Genomic DNA, 13314 nt, shown 5'->3' on the forward strand with positions numbered 1-13314 from the left:
GTAATTTAGGTTGTAATGATCATCCAAAATTCGACGTATTAGGTCATCACACCGTTGCTATAGCAACTGACACTAATAGTTTTTCGAATCCCATTATGACCCAGGGGGGGGGGGGACACTTTTTGGCTGGGGGACATTATTTGGCATGACAGGCTCCCTGGAGGTCAGGGCCCCTGGGCAAGTGCCCTGCGTGCCCGGTCGGTATTCGGCCATGATTACCACAAGTTTAGATATCTGGCTAGACTAACTACCAATCTAAAAATTGTTAGCTGACAGGGCTAATTGAGTGACTGTCAGAGACTGGCATACCAAGAGAAAAACTGCTGATACACATCCACATTTTGAAATTGCACCTGGTGTATTCTACTATTCTTCCTCTCAATAGTAAGCTGAGACCCCGACTGAGTTCCTAAAACTGCTTAGCCTGGAACCGGCCCGGTCTGGGTTGAATTCAAACAGTAGAGGTTGATTACTTTACAAATGCTATATGGGCCTTAATAGTATCATTGACGATATGACTTTTAAAGTGTGGGCACATTTCAGTTGCTCTGTTAAACCTACCCTTTGGAATGACTTCAATAGCAACAGTGAATCTATTTAGTTATCAAGAGATCTCTCAATAATTATTCTCACAATAGCACATTGCTATTAGTCAGTGACAAATATTAAAGCTAAGTAGGGCTTGGTTAAAACCCTGGATGGGAGACCAAATGAATAGCTGTAGATAGATCAACTCTCCAGTAGGGGGTGCTGCTCAGCCTATTGTTTTGTTTTTTCTGATAGTGGATATAATGTTGAAGATCTGACGTTGTTTCAAAAGGTACAAATTCAACATATTTTATACAAGGTTTGTCTATGTTGAAAACTGGTTACAATGATGACATAATCCTGTGATTGAAATGTCACCCTCAAAACAACAGTTTGGATGCATTGATAACTTTTTTCAAATTCAATGTATTTTCCATGTAGTTTCCGCGTCACAATACATTGATAAAATTACGTTGACACAACGTTGATTCAACCAGTTTGTGCCCAGTGGGAACCTGATACGAGGGAAGGATAAAAAAAATCAAGAACACATCAAGTAACCTCTCATTTCCTGTTGACCTTCTGTAACCTTATTTGGAAGAGGAAATATAATGCAGAACAAAAAATTACATACACTTAGTTTCCATCCATTTTACAGGTCTTTTTTAATTGCAGCTTTTACAATCATTATCATTATTGTTATATCATTTTAAATTATCAGCACTACTCTTCATTATTAATATTAATTCAAATCATAACAGTTGTTTTCAAAATGTACACATACAAGTAGAATATCTTAAATGTCCATAATTTAAAACGCATTTACTTTTCTAACAAAAATTACAGTCATTCTTAACTAAGTATGAAATGAACATACAGTTCAGACACACACACATGCACACACACACACACACACACACACACACCATAAAAATTGATAGAATAAAATACATACATTTTACAAATTACCCTTACCCAAGCTTTCACGTCATTAGAGGATTGATATCATTGCTCTCACTCTAAAATGGTTTTGTTTTGGCATGCATATTAACACAAACTTTTTGTTGTTGTTGTTGTTCGAACAGGATTTTGTCATAATGCACTTCACACATTGTCCATTGTCCTTCTCATTGTGCATCTCATGGTGTCTGTTATGGCTTAAGAACATGCTTATGACCCTTATAACTTATTTCGCAACCTCCCTCTCCCTCTATCCTAATACAGTGTTTCTCAACCTCTGGTCCGTGGACCGACCAGTTCCTTGGATGATGCTGACTGGTCCCTCAGATGGTTAGCTGTACCTGATTTAGTCAGTTCTCAAGTGCTAGTTTTAATGTAAGTGGTCCCCCAAGAGAGAAGGACCATAGCTTGTGGGTCCTTAGTAAAGGCAAAACCTTCGCTTGCCTGTCCATGTTACAAAAGGTTTGAGAAACACGATCCCAATACCAGTTAATGAGATTTTAACAAATAGGGTATGCATGTTCTCTCGATAGTCCAAATAAAAAAATGTCTATCTGGGTCATCATTCTGTTGATCAGAATGGGAATGCAGTTTTATGTCCCAATGAAAAAAAGAAGGGTCATTGTGTCATTGTCATTTCACACTCACAACTGAAGATGAACTTCACAATGGGCGATGGAGTCACTTTCTACAGCATCAAACAGCTTCATGCCACAACTGTGGACTAAGACGGAGAGGAGAGAGAGAGAGACAGACGGACAATCACTCTATTTTAGCGTCTTTTCATTCTCTCACATTGTCCTTGTTTCTTCAAGGATTCCAATTGAATTGTTGTTGTTTGTGTTCTATTCTCCATTTTGTTGATGATCTTCATCTTATTTTTCTTAAAAAACAGGGTTGATTTTTTCCGGACTCTAAAACAAAGACAGGGTTGATAAATAATGAAGCAACCATAAAATAACTAAATTTCAGTATTAGTCGACTCTTGTCTGAAATGTGTTTGGATGACTGAGATTACTGAAATGACAAATGTGTTTTGATGACAGTACTGAAAGGACTGAAATATTTTTGGATGATGGGTTACTGAAATGAGTGGAATATTTTTGGATGACTGAGAATACTGAAATGTGTTTGGATGTCTGAGATGACTGAAATTACTGAAATGTGTTTGGATAACTGATATTAATTACTGAAATGTGTTTGGATGCATGGAATTACTGAAATTGTTGAAATGAATAGGATAACATGTTTGGGTGACTGAAATTCAGACACTCTTACAGAAGGTGACAAAAGCAACATTCTAAATGTTAAAAAGTTTATGTTTTGTTGAGCCAGGACTACTTTACAACCTTGTACACGTTTATGATATTATTTGGCAATTAAGTATTTTTCTCACCTGGTGTCCTTATCTCTAGCAGGAATATGTTCTCACTGACCCCGACTCACCCCTGGGCCCGGAGTTCACTGAAACAGATAGCACTACGATTTTAAACACCTGTCAATGACACTAGATTTCCAGTCATAAACACTGAAATGGGTGGTCAGCATGGAACCAATGACCCAAATAGCAGGTCCCCAGTGGGAAGGAGATGAAAGCGACGACCACCTCACCTTCACTTTGGACTTTCCTCAGGGTGACGGAGGGCGTGGAGATGGCGGAGGCACGGAAGTTGGCGGGTAACGTTTCCGAGGAATCAGAGGTCACGCCCCGGAGGTCCTTCTCTCTGAACATCTTCCTCCACGAGGGTGAGCGTGTGAACGTCTTAGTGCCATCCTGTCAACGAGACGCAGACAATATTGTATGATGATATTCATTAGATTTCCCAAGTGCTAGTTAGGTATACTATAGAACAGCATGTGGGAAAAATACATGCACATGGTTCCCACAGTTAATGTTGGTTGAAACAAACTGCCTATCTTCATGAGCAATAACCTTAGGCAGGCAACTATCCACCTACCATTTCATAAAGATTGTAACGCTTGCTTGTATGAGTCATTATCATTGAGGATTAACTTTATTGATGTTGTTTTCATTGGCATTCTTTGATTATTATTATTTTTACCTCATCTGGCCTTCTCTCCGTTCCAATGGAGATGAGAGCATTGTACTCCTTCTCCAGCATCTGCCTCGCCTGGGAGAGAAATAATGAGTGTATTAAGATTACAATTAAGATTATCAAGGGGATTTCTTGATTAAATTGAGTTACCAAACAGTTGTAAGTAAGGTAAATGAAGTAGGTTGGTGATTGTGGTGAATGAGGGTTGTTCTGATGAGACTACGATAGTAGAATGAGGAGTGCCTGTGCTCTGATTGGATAGTGGTCGGCCCGTCGGCATGGCTGGATTTTAGAGAACATTTTAGAGGACCCCATCTTGGCGGTGTAGAGACATTTTTGAATATTTAAGCAAATTTTCTGCAATTCTACAAATTTCTCCATGGAGTTGAGAGAAACTGTTTCAGTTTTAAAGGTGCGATATGGAAAAATCCCACCACCATTTCCTGGTTGAAAAATTCTAATAGTTTGCCTAATTTCAATTTATGTGACAAAATAAGCAACAAAACAAGTATAGTGTAGAGAATCATTGTACCATCTAACATATTTTCAAAGATATTGTATTTTCAGCTTGTTTGAAGCTGGTGTACAAAAGTACCAAAGTAAAAAATGCAAAAACTAAATGTAAGAATGGTAAGCATAGAAAAGGCGCACATAGAACAGATCTACCGCTTCTTAGACTTTGGGTTATTGAGATAGACTGTAGGCATGGCTTAGTAGGGGCGTGGCTTTCAGATAGTTGTTTTTGGCCACACGTGAGAGTAAATGTCATTCCGGTTAATCTGTTCTGTTGTATTGTTATCACATGTGCAGGTTGAACACTAACGCTTGTGTAGCTTTAATGAGGGATAGTTACCACGTTGTTACAATATTAACCTATTCACATGTCAAAATGCACTCACTGTTCCAAAATGTGATTGTTACGCAACAGGACAGTTAACACGCGCTGCCTGCTAATTATCTATAGGCTATGTTTCAACTTGTCAATTTCAAATTATTTTCTAACAAGTTTTATTTTCTAACAACAGTTTGAATTGAGGTGTGTTCCGCCTCCCAATTTCAGCGTAGCAGACAATTTATGTGTGAGTCTTTACTGAGCCGGACAAACTTCTCTCTTCGAGGAGAGCCCAAGCACGTCTTCACCAATGTTTCTGCAGATCAAATATGCACAAATTGGAACATTTTCTGGCTGGTGCTCGCATTGCCTGCCTTGTTGTTTTCCTTACAAATAATAACTTTGGACATGTGTGCGTTCCTATCAAAGTAAGTGCCTTATTTTCTGTATATCGTGTTGTCGTTTCTACTGTAGCATACAGTTTGCATGTATGTATGTTTTGTATGTATGGAGCATAATGTATTTACAGTTTTATTCACGTTTTCAAGTACTGGTGACAAATAATGCATTCCGATTTTTGCATGTATCGTAATAGACACCTATGACGTGTGTAAAATACTTTTTTGAAGGTTCTACTGATTATAATGAGCTAATGCTAAGTTATTTGCCAGCTATGTGTGGCGCCATGTTTGTTGACATTATACCATGCATTCTGGTTGTCACGTAAACATCTGTCAGACCAAAGATGTTATAATGAGGTGAAGGAATGGTTCACTCATTTTTCAAGTAAACTTTCGGAAGTGAATGATGGGAACTGAATGATCGTAGATGACACTCCCCCTTCAACATGCATACTGCAAACAGACCAAACTCTTCTTGTCTCCTCTTATTATCTTTGGTTGAGGCAAAAAAACAAACATGGTGGCGCGCACAAACTACCCATCGTCGGATTACTTTCGATTTCTGCAAAGTGTTTTACTCAATTATTTCGATCAATGGTGAGCTCACCCGGGATGTGATGAATTATAAATAGTAATTGCTATTAGCTAATTCATATTGTGGTTTCTGACAGCCAAGAGTTATCTAAATATGACCGCTTGTGTTACGTCAATCTTTCCTTAGTTAGCACTAGGACTAATGTAGCCTACATTTTCAGATTTGAATGATTGTGTATGCTGTCACTACTTCTGTGAATGTCTGAACAGTGCATCCAAAAAATTAACTGGTCATATTCAGGACATAACTCTGAATATAGGTCCCCTGTAGCTCAGTTGGTAGAGCATGGCGCTTGCAACGCCAGGGTTGTGGGTTCGTTTCATAAGGGGGGCCAGTATGAAAATGTATGCACTCACTAACTGTAAGTCACTCTAGATAAGAGCGTCTGCTAAATGACTAAAATGTAAAATGTAAATAACTTTGTAAGGACTGTGTTTGTGCAAAATGTTTCTGTGAAAAAACAGTGTGGCTAGCTCAAATGCTGACTGTTGCGTCAATCGAAACTGGACGTTCTAAATAAGTGTTCTAATCACACCAGTTTGAGCGTACGCTGCAGGGACCACTGTAGAATGATCACACCCGTTTGTTGGTACGTGTGACAAGGTTTAGAAATAATATTGTTATTCAGTTTATATTAGAATTTGTAAAGATCAAAAATATTCAAGGAAAATTGAAATTTGCAGTGTACAAACGTAACATGATGAACAGGAATGACATTTACTCTCACGGGTGGCCAAAAATAACTATCTGAAAGCCACGCCTGCAAATGACCTATGGATTAGAATAAAAAAGGGTTAGTGCTATTCTTGGGACGTCCCTACCCTAAACCCTAACCTAACCATAACCCCTAACCTTAACTCTTTTACATTTCAACTTCAATTGGGTGACGTCAGCGTTGGGACATCCTGGGCTTTTCACGCACAACAGTGTCTAGGGTTTACAGAGAATGGTGTGACAAAAAAACAGCAACATCCAGTCAGCGGCAGTCCTGTGGGCGAAAACAGCTGATGAGAGAGGTCGAAAGAGAATGGCAAGAATGGTGCAAGCTAACAGGTGGGCCACAAACAGGCAAATAAAGGTGCAGTACAACAGTGGTTTGCAGAACGGAATCTCGGAACGCCCAACTGGTCGATCCTTGCTATGGATCGTCTATTGCAGCAGGCATCCACACCGGGTTCCACTCCTATCAGCTAAAAACAAGAAGAAGTGGCTCCAGTGGGCACACGATCACCAACACAGGAAAAACATTGCCTGTGGAAAAACATTGCCTGGTCTAATTAATTCTGGTTCCTGTTGCGTCATGCTGATGGCAGAGTCAGGATTTGGCGTAAGCAGCATGAGTCCATGGTGTCCTGGTGTGGGGAATGTTTTCCTGGCAGACATTAGGTCCCTTGATATCAATTGAGCAACTAATGTTTTCGACACCTTGTAGAATCCATGACCTGAAGATTTCAGGCTGTTCTGGAGGCAAAGGGTGGTCCGACACGGTACTAGACGGGTGAACCTAATACACTTTCCGGTGAGTGTACATTGTTTGTATTAGAAGCTATTATTGGTACCATGATTGTGTTACATTTTTATTTTATTTACACTAACATTTACCACAAAGATTGCAATTGTTCCATTCACTATAATAGGGGATCCTGTTTTCTGCTAACAATTCCTGCAGTACTGCGGTTGGCCTTGAACTGTCATGGCTTCAATGAGAGGGTGCAGTCAGTCATTCACCCCTGGGTCAACCCAGAATGAAAGTGAATAAAAACGGATGGTTAAATTAGCCAATGTTTGTGTAATCCAAACAACCCAACATCTTGGGTTATTCACGCAACCCAACTGGCTGAGTCAAAATAACCCAGTGTGTGTTCTGTCCAATATTTACCCGAATATTCAATCGTTATTATTCGATTACTTGCGAGAGTATACATTTTTGAAAGAACCAATATATATATACTTTTAATTTTTATTAAAAGGCTTTGCCTAAATTTTTACTATCTACGTGACATTGCTACATGCAAAGATAGACCATGACATTCAAAATGTTAATAAAACAGTTTTATTACAGTTTTTATGAGTGCGGCCATAAAAAAATACTTACCGGTAGCCTAGACACTTTTCACGTGTGTAGCTTGTTATTGTCAGTCAATCAAAGCAGCTTTACAGTCAGAGGCTCCATGTGTAGCAAGTGAAGTGGGAGATTTCTAATCAATGGTAAATTGAATTATTGGCTAAATGAGAAGGAGTAGGCTACAATGATCATCCAATAGGTAGGCTGTTGTTTAATATGAATGGAGTTGTTGGATGGGGAGCGAAGCAAAATAGCCTCAATTAGCCTTGCTAGATAGCTATCTGGCTAACTTAGTTGGATAGTGTAGCTAGCTAGCTTCTTTACATCAATTTGATGCAGTCAAGACAGACACTGCCAGATGAGATGATAGATAATCTATTGCGGCAACAAGTTTGTCTAACTTGCGCAAGTTGGTTTGGCTACTTTCTCTCACTCTCCCTCGATGTCAGACACTCTGCCCCTCCCACACCCTTCTGTGCTGAAACAACAAGCAGAGTGCACCTCCTGAGTCGCACGAGCAAGTCCCCATTGAAGTTTAAAATGTATTTAGACTATCCGGATATCCGAAAAAAAATCATGATATTATTCGAATAGTGAAACTATTTCAAAAGCCCATCCCTAGCTTTGGGTTAGCAAATATCCCAAACTGGGTCGTTTTCAAGCCAGCATTTTTTTGAGTGTAGCAGGAAGGGAAGGTACCTGTGTGTTCTGATTGGGTATCTGGATGAGCAGGGCTAGGTCGGTGTAATCGAACGTGTCGTCCAGGGCTAGGAGGGCCCCATGGACCCCACTCTCTGTGAGATTATCTGCAAACTCCTTTAGCCCAATGGCCTTGACCCAACACATCACTCGCTCATTGGACCATACCATCACATCTAGGGAGGGGGCAGAAAGAGGCAGCTACTGTAGTACAATAACAATCGAGTGGGGTTAAAAAAAACTGTGAAGATTAGCATTTGAGAGACAAAGAATATGGGTGACGTTATAGCCCAAGTTACCTCTGTTTTATTTGCAAGACAACAATCATTGGCAATATCAGACGAGCCCCCAAATATGTTACGACTCAAGTTACCTGTGTAGAGTATTCTCACCTTGGTTCAGATGTTGGCTCTCATCCCTCCTCCTTTCTAGCTCCTTCCTGTCATAGTTCAAACGCTTCAAGCACATGATGCCATAATGAAGACTGACCCTGAGAGAGAAAGAGAAAGAAAGAAAGAGAGGGAGAAAGAGATAGAGCGATACTGTTGATGTCCTCAGAACCAAACACACAACCACATTAAAAACCCTGATGCAGAGAAACTGGAGAAAAGAAAAAAAGAATACTGAGTAGAGGAGACCGGGGTTGGTTGTCTTACGGGTTGGTTGTCACAGTGCTAATTACTCCCAATCTAAATGGCACTGTGTAATATTTTAAAGGTTAAAATATGTGAATTATTTGAAAGAACTCATGCACCTGGTCAATTCATGTCAACATGGCATGCATCCGGGGGGGGGAGAGCGTCTATTCCACCTCAGACAGGGGAAGAGGAGCGCACAGGAGTTCGCACTGGAGTTCCGGACACTAGCGGCGGATGCGGGGTGGAATGAGAGGGCCCTCATCGACCAGTACCGGTGTAGTCTACGAGAGGACGTTCGTCGGGAGCTGGCCTGCAGGGACACCAACCTGTCGTTTGACCAGTTGGTGGACATTTCCATCCGTCTGGACACCCTGCTGGCTACCCGCGGACTTCCCGAGTGGGGGTCGTCCAGTCCACCCTCCAGCACCCCCGAGCCGATTCCCATGGAGCTCGGGGGTGCTGGCGCTAGAGAGAGGAGGAGAGGGAACCCGAGAGGGGCCATCCCCTGCACCACCTGCGGTCGTGGAGGACACACTGCGGCCAGGTGCTGGGGAGGGTCTCCTGGGAGAGGTGACAACAGGCCACGCACTGGGGAGTCATTTCAGGTGAGTAGGCGCCCCACTTACCCAGAGCTCTCTTTTGGTCACATGAGTATTCCTGTGAGGTTTCCACAGGTGGCACCTCATTCCCAGCATAAGGCGCTAGTAGATTCAGGCGCAGCTGGGAACTTTATTGATCGGGCATTTTGTAGTAGGTTAGGAATTCCCCTTCGGCCGGTAGAAGCTCCATTTCCTGTCCACGCCTTAGACAGCCGGCCGTTGGGGTCGGGCCTGATCAGGGAGGTCACAGCGCCACTGACGATGACGACGCAGGGGGGTCATGAGGAGATCATTCAGTTTTATCTGATTGACTCTCCTGCGTACCCCGTGGTGTTGGGCCTTCCCTGGTTAAGCACCCATGATCCTACCATAGCGTGGCAACAGAGGGCTCTTATGGAGTGGTCTGCCCAGTGTGTAGGGAGATGTCTAGGTGTTTCCGTAGGGGCGACCTCGGTAGAGAGTCCGAACCAAGTGCCCGCACTGCGCATTCCCCCCGAGTATGAGGATTTAGCACTCGTGTTTAGCAAATCGAGGGCAACACGGCTACCTCCTCATAGACAGGGGGACTGTGCGATAAATCTCCAAACAGGAGCGGCTCTTCCACGGAGTCATGTGTATCCCCTGTCTCAAGAGGAAACAGCGGCTATGGAGACATACATAGCCGAGTCCTTGGCACAGGGATACATACGGTCCTCTACTTCCCCAGTCTCCTCGAGTTTCTTCTTTGTGAAGAAGAAGGACGGGGGATTGCGCCCGTGTATTGATTATCGTAGTCTCAATCAGATCACAGTTAAATACAGCTACCCACTTCCACTGATTGCGACGATGACGGAATCATTACGCAGAGCGCGGTTCTTCACAAAGTTGGATCTCAGGAGCGCGTACAATCTGGTGCGCATTAGGGAGGGGGATGAATGGAAGACAGCATTTAGCACCACCTCGGGTCATTACGAGTATCTCGTCATGCCATACGGGTTAATGAATGCTCCTTCAGTCTTCCAATCCTTTGTTGACGAGATTTTCCGGGACATGCATGGGCAGGGGGTAGTAGTTTACATCGACGACATCCTAGTGTACTCTGCTACTCGAGCCGAGCATGTAGCCCAGGTGCGCCGAGTGTTGAGAAGACTGTTGGAGCATGACTTGTATGTCAAGGCAGAGAAATGCCTGTTCTTCCAGGAGTCCGTCTCCTTTTTGGGTTATCGGTTGTCCGCGTCTGGTGTGGAGATAGAGGTAGACCGGGTATCGGCCGTGCGTAATTGGCAAACTCCAACCACTGTAAAAGAGGTGCAGCAGTTCTTGGGTTTTGCTAATTACTACCGGAGGTTTATTTGGGGTTTTGGACAGGTTGCAGCTCCCATTACGTCCCTGCTAAAGGGGGGTCCGGTTCGTTTGCAGTGGTCGGCTGAGGCGGACAGGGCATTTGTCAAACTGAAGAACCTGTTCACCTCGGCTCCGGTGCTGGCGCATCCGGATCCCTCTTTACCATTCCAGGTTGAGGTAGACACGTCCGAGACCGGTATTGGGGCAGTCCTGTCACAACGGTCCGGCGCGCCACCTAAACTCCGCCCCTGTGCTTTCTACTCTAAGAAGCTCAGCTCGGCGGAGCGCAACTATGATGTTGGGGACAGGGAGCTGTTAGCCGTAGTCCAAGCCCTAAAGGTGTGGAGGCATTGGCTTGAGGGGGCTCAACACCCTTTCCTCATTCTGACTGATCACCGTAACCTGGAGTACATCCGGGCAGCTAGGAGATTGAACCCTCGTCAGGCTAGGTGGAATATGTTCCTAACCCGGTTTGTTTTTAAGATCACATACATCCCAGGGTCCCAGAATGGTAAGGCAGACGCCCTGTCCTGGCGGTATGACACGGAGGAGAGGTCCAACGAGCCTACTTCCATATTGCCGGAATCTTGTTTGGTGGCTCCGGTGGTATGGGAGGTCGATGCGGAAATCGAGCGGGCACTGCGTACCGACCCTACTCCCCCCGAGTGTCCTGTGGGGCGGACGTACGTTCAGCTCGAGGTCCGTGATCGTCTTATTTATTGGGCTCATACATCACCCTCCTCTGGACATCCAGGTATTGGCCGGACCGTGCACTGTCTTAGCATGAAATACTGGTGGCCAACGTTAGCTAGGGATGTGAGGGTTTATGTCTCCTCCTGCTCGGTGTGTGCCCAGTGTAAGGCGCCTAGACATTTGCCCAGGGGTAAGCTACATCCCCTGCCCGTTCCACAACGACCATGGTCCCACCTATCGGTGGATTTCGTAACAGACCTACCCCCCTCCCAGGGGAATACCACCATATTGGTCGTTGTGGATCGGTTTTCCAAGGCCTGTCGTCTCCTTCCCATGCCGGGTCTCCCTACTGCCCTACAAACCGCTGAGGCCCTATTTACCCATGTGTTCCGGCACTATGGGGTCCCCGAGGATATTGTGTCTGACCGAGGTCCCCAGTTCACTTCCAGAGTTTGGGGAGCGTTCATGGAACGGTTGGGGGTCTCGGTAAGCCTTACCTCGGGGTACCACCCAGAGAGTAATGGGCAGGTGGAACGTGTCAACCAGGATGTGGGTAGGTTTTTGAGGTCCTATTGCCGGGACCGGCCGGAGGAGTGGTCGAGGTTCATCCCCTGGGCAGAGATGGCCCAGAACTCTCTCCGCCACTCCTCCACCAACTTAACACCTTTCCAGTGTGTTTTAGGTTATCAGCCGGTCCTGGCACCGTGGCACGAGAGCCAGATCGAGGCCCCTGCGGTGGACGAGTGGATTCGGCGCTCGGAGGAGACGTGGGACGCTGCCCATGTCCATCTGCAGCGTGCCATCCGTCAACAAAAGGCGAGCGCCGATCGCCACCGCAGTGAGGGACCGGTGTACGCACCGGGAGATCGAGTCTGGCTCTCGACTCGAAACCTGCCCCTCCGCCTGCCCTGCCGGAAGCTGGGTCGACGGTTTGTGGGGCCCTTCAAAGTCCTGAGAAGATTGAACGAGGTGTGTTACAGGTTACAACTGCCAATTGAGTATAAAAATATTAACCCCTCATTCCATGTGTCTCTTCTCAGGCCGGTGGTAGCTGGCCCACTCCAAGAAGATGAGATAGGAGAGACCCCTCCGCCCCCTTTGGACATCGAGGGGGCCCCGGCGTACAGGGTCCGGACCATCTTGGACTCGAGGCGCCGGAGGAGTGGTCTCCAGTATCTCGTGGAGTGGGAGGGGTACGGTCCGGAGGAACGGTGCTGGGTGCCCAGGAGGGACATACTCGATCCATCCCTCCTGACTGAGTTTCACCGTGGGCATCCCACGCGCCCGGGTCCGCGTCCTCCTGGCCGTCCCCGAGGCCGGGGTCGGCGCGCGGCTCCGGGGGTACTGTCACGGTTTCGGCCGAGGCTGCTCCTCCTCCTGGTTCGGGCAGGCTTCGGCGCTCGCCGTCCCCGGAGTACTAGCTGCCACCGCTCTATGTTTCTGTAGTTGATTGCTTTTGTCTGTCTGTCACACCTGTGTCTGTTTGGGTGTTGATTACGTGTCTTATAAGTTCCTTGTTTTGCTCTAGGGTAATTGTGTGTTGTTATTTTGTTGGCACTTTGTCTATGCTACGTGCTTGTTTTCCGTTGTGTTTCATGTTTAGTGTTTTACGCGTGTGCGTAATTTTCCCTCGCCACTTCGTGTATTTTTCGAGGTCGGGGTTTTCTACTCGTGTTATTTAGACTATTAAAGTCTTGTTGGACTAACCTCTGTTTCCTGCGCTTGACTCCTCCACCACATCCACATCGGTAAAGTGACAGATAGTTGTCACGTGGAATATGGGGTTGGTTGTCACTATCAACTCCATTATAATAAATCCCAAGCTCTTTTGTGCATGTGCTATAAAGAGCTCCCTTTGTTTCCTGTATTTGTTTCTGTCACACACCCACACATGCACACCCACATGTGCAAACATTCACAAATT

General features: G+C 45.0%; 1 protein-coding gene across 1 annotated transcript in view; it reads right to left on the reverse strand.

Annotated features, from left to right (window-relative positions):
- Positions 1-1171: 1171 nt before the first annotated feature.
- Positions 1172-13314, reverse strand: part of LOC311101089 (liprin-alpha-3-like) — a gene marked incomplete at its 5' end in the record, with an annotated part of 50712 nt that continues 38569 nt past the window's right edge. Inside the window, 6 exons of the mRNA XM_084142145.1 lie at positions 1172-2402; positions 2885-2952; positions 3100-3262; positions 3552-3620; positions 8138-8313; positions 8530-8627. Of these exons, the coding sequence (XP_083998271.1) occupies positions 2900-2952; positions 3100-3262; positions 3552-3620; positions 8138-8313; positions 8530-8627 (559 nt within the window). The 3' untranslated portion in view covers positions 1172-2402; positions 2885-2899. The remainder of the gene's footprint in view (positions 2403-2884; positions 2953-3099; positions 3263-3551; positions 3621-8137; positions 8314-8529; positions 8628-13314) is intronic.

The sequence above is a fragment of the Coregonus lavaretus genome, assembly GCF_964263955.1.
Source record: "Coregonus lavaretus genome assembly, chromosome: 25".
NCBI lineage: Eukaryota > Metazoa > Chordata > Actinopteri > Salmoniformes > Salmonidae > Coregonus > Coregonus lavaretus.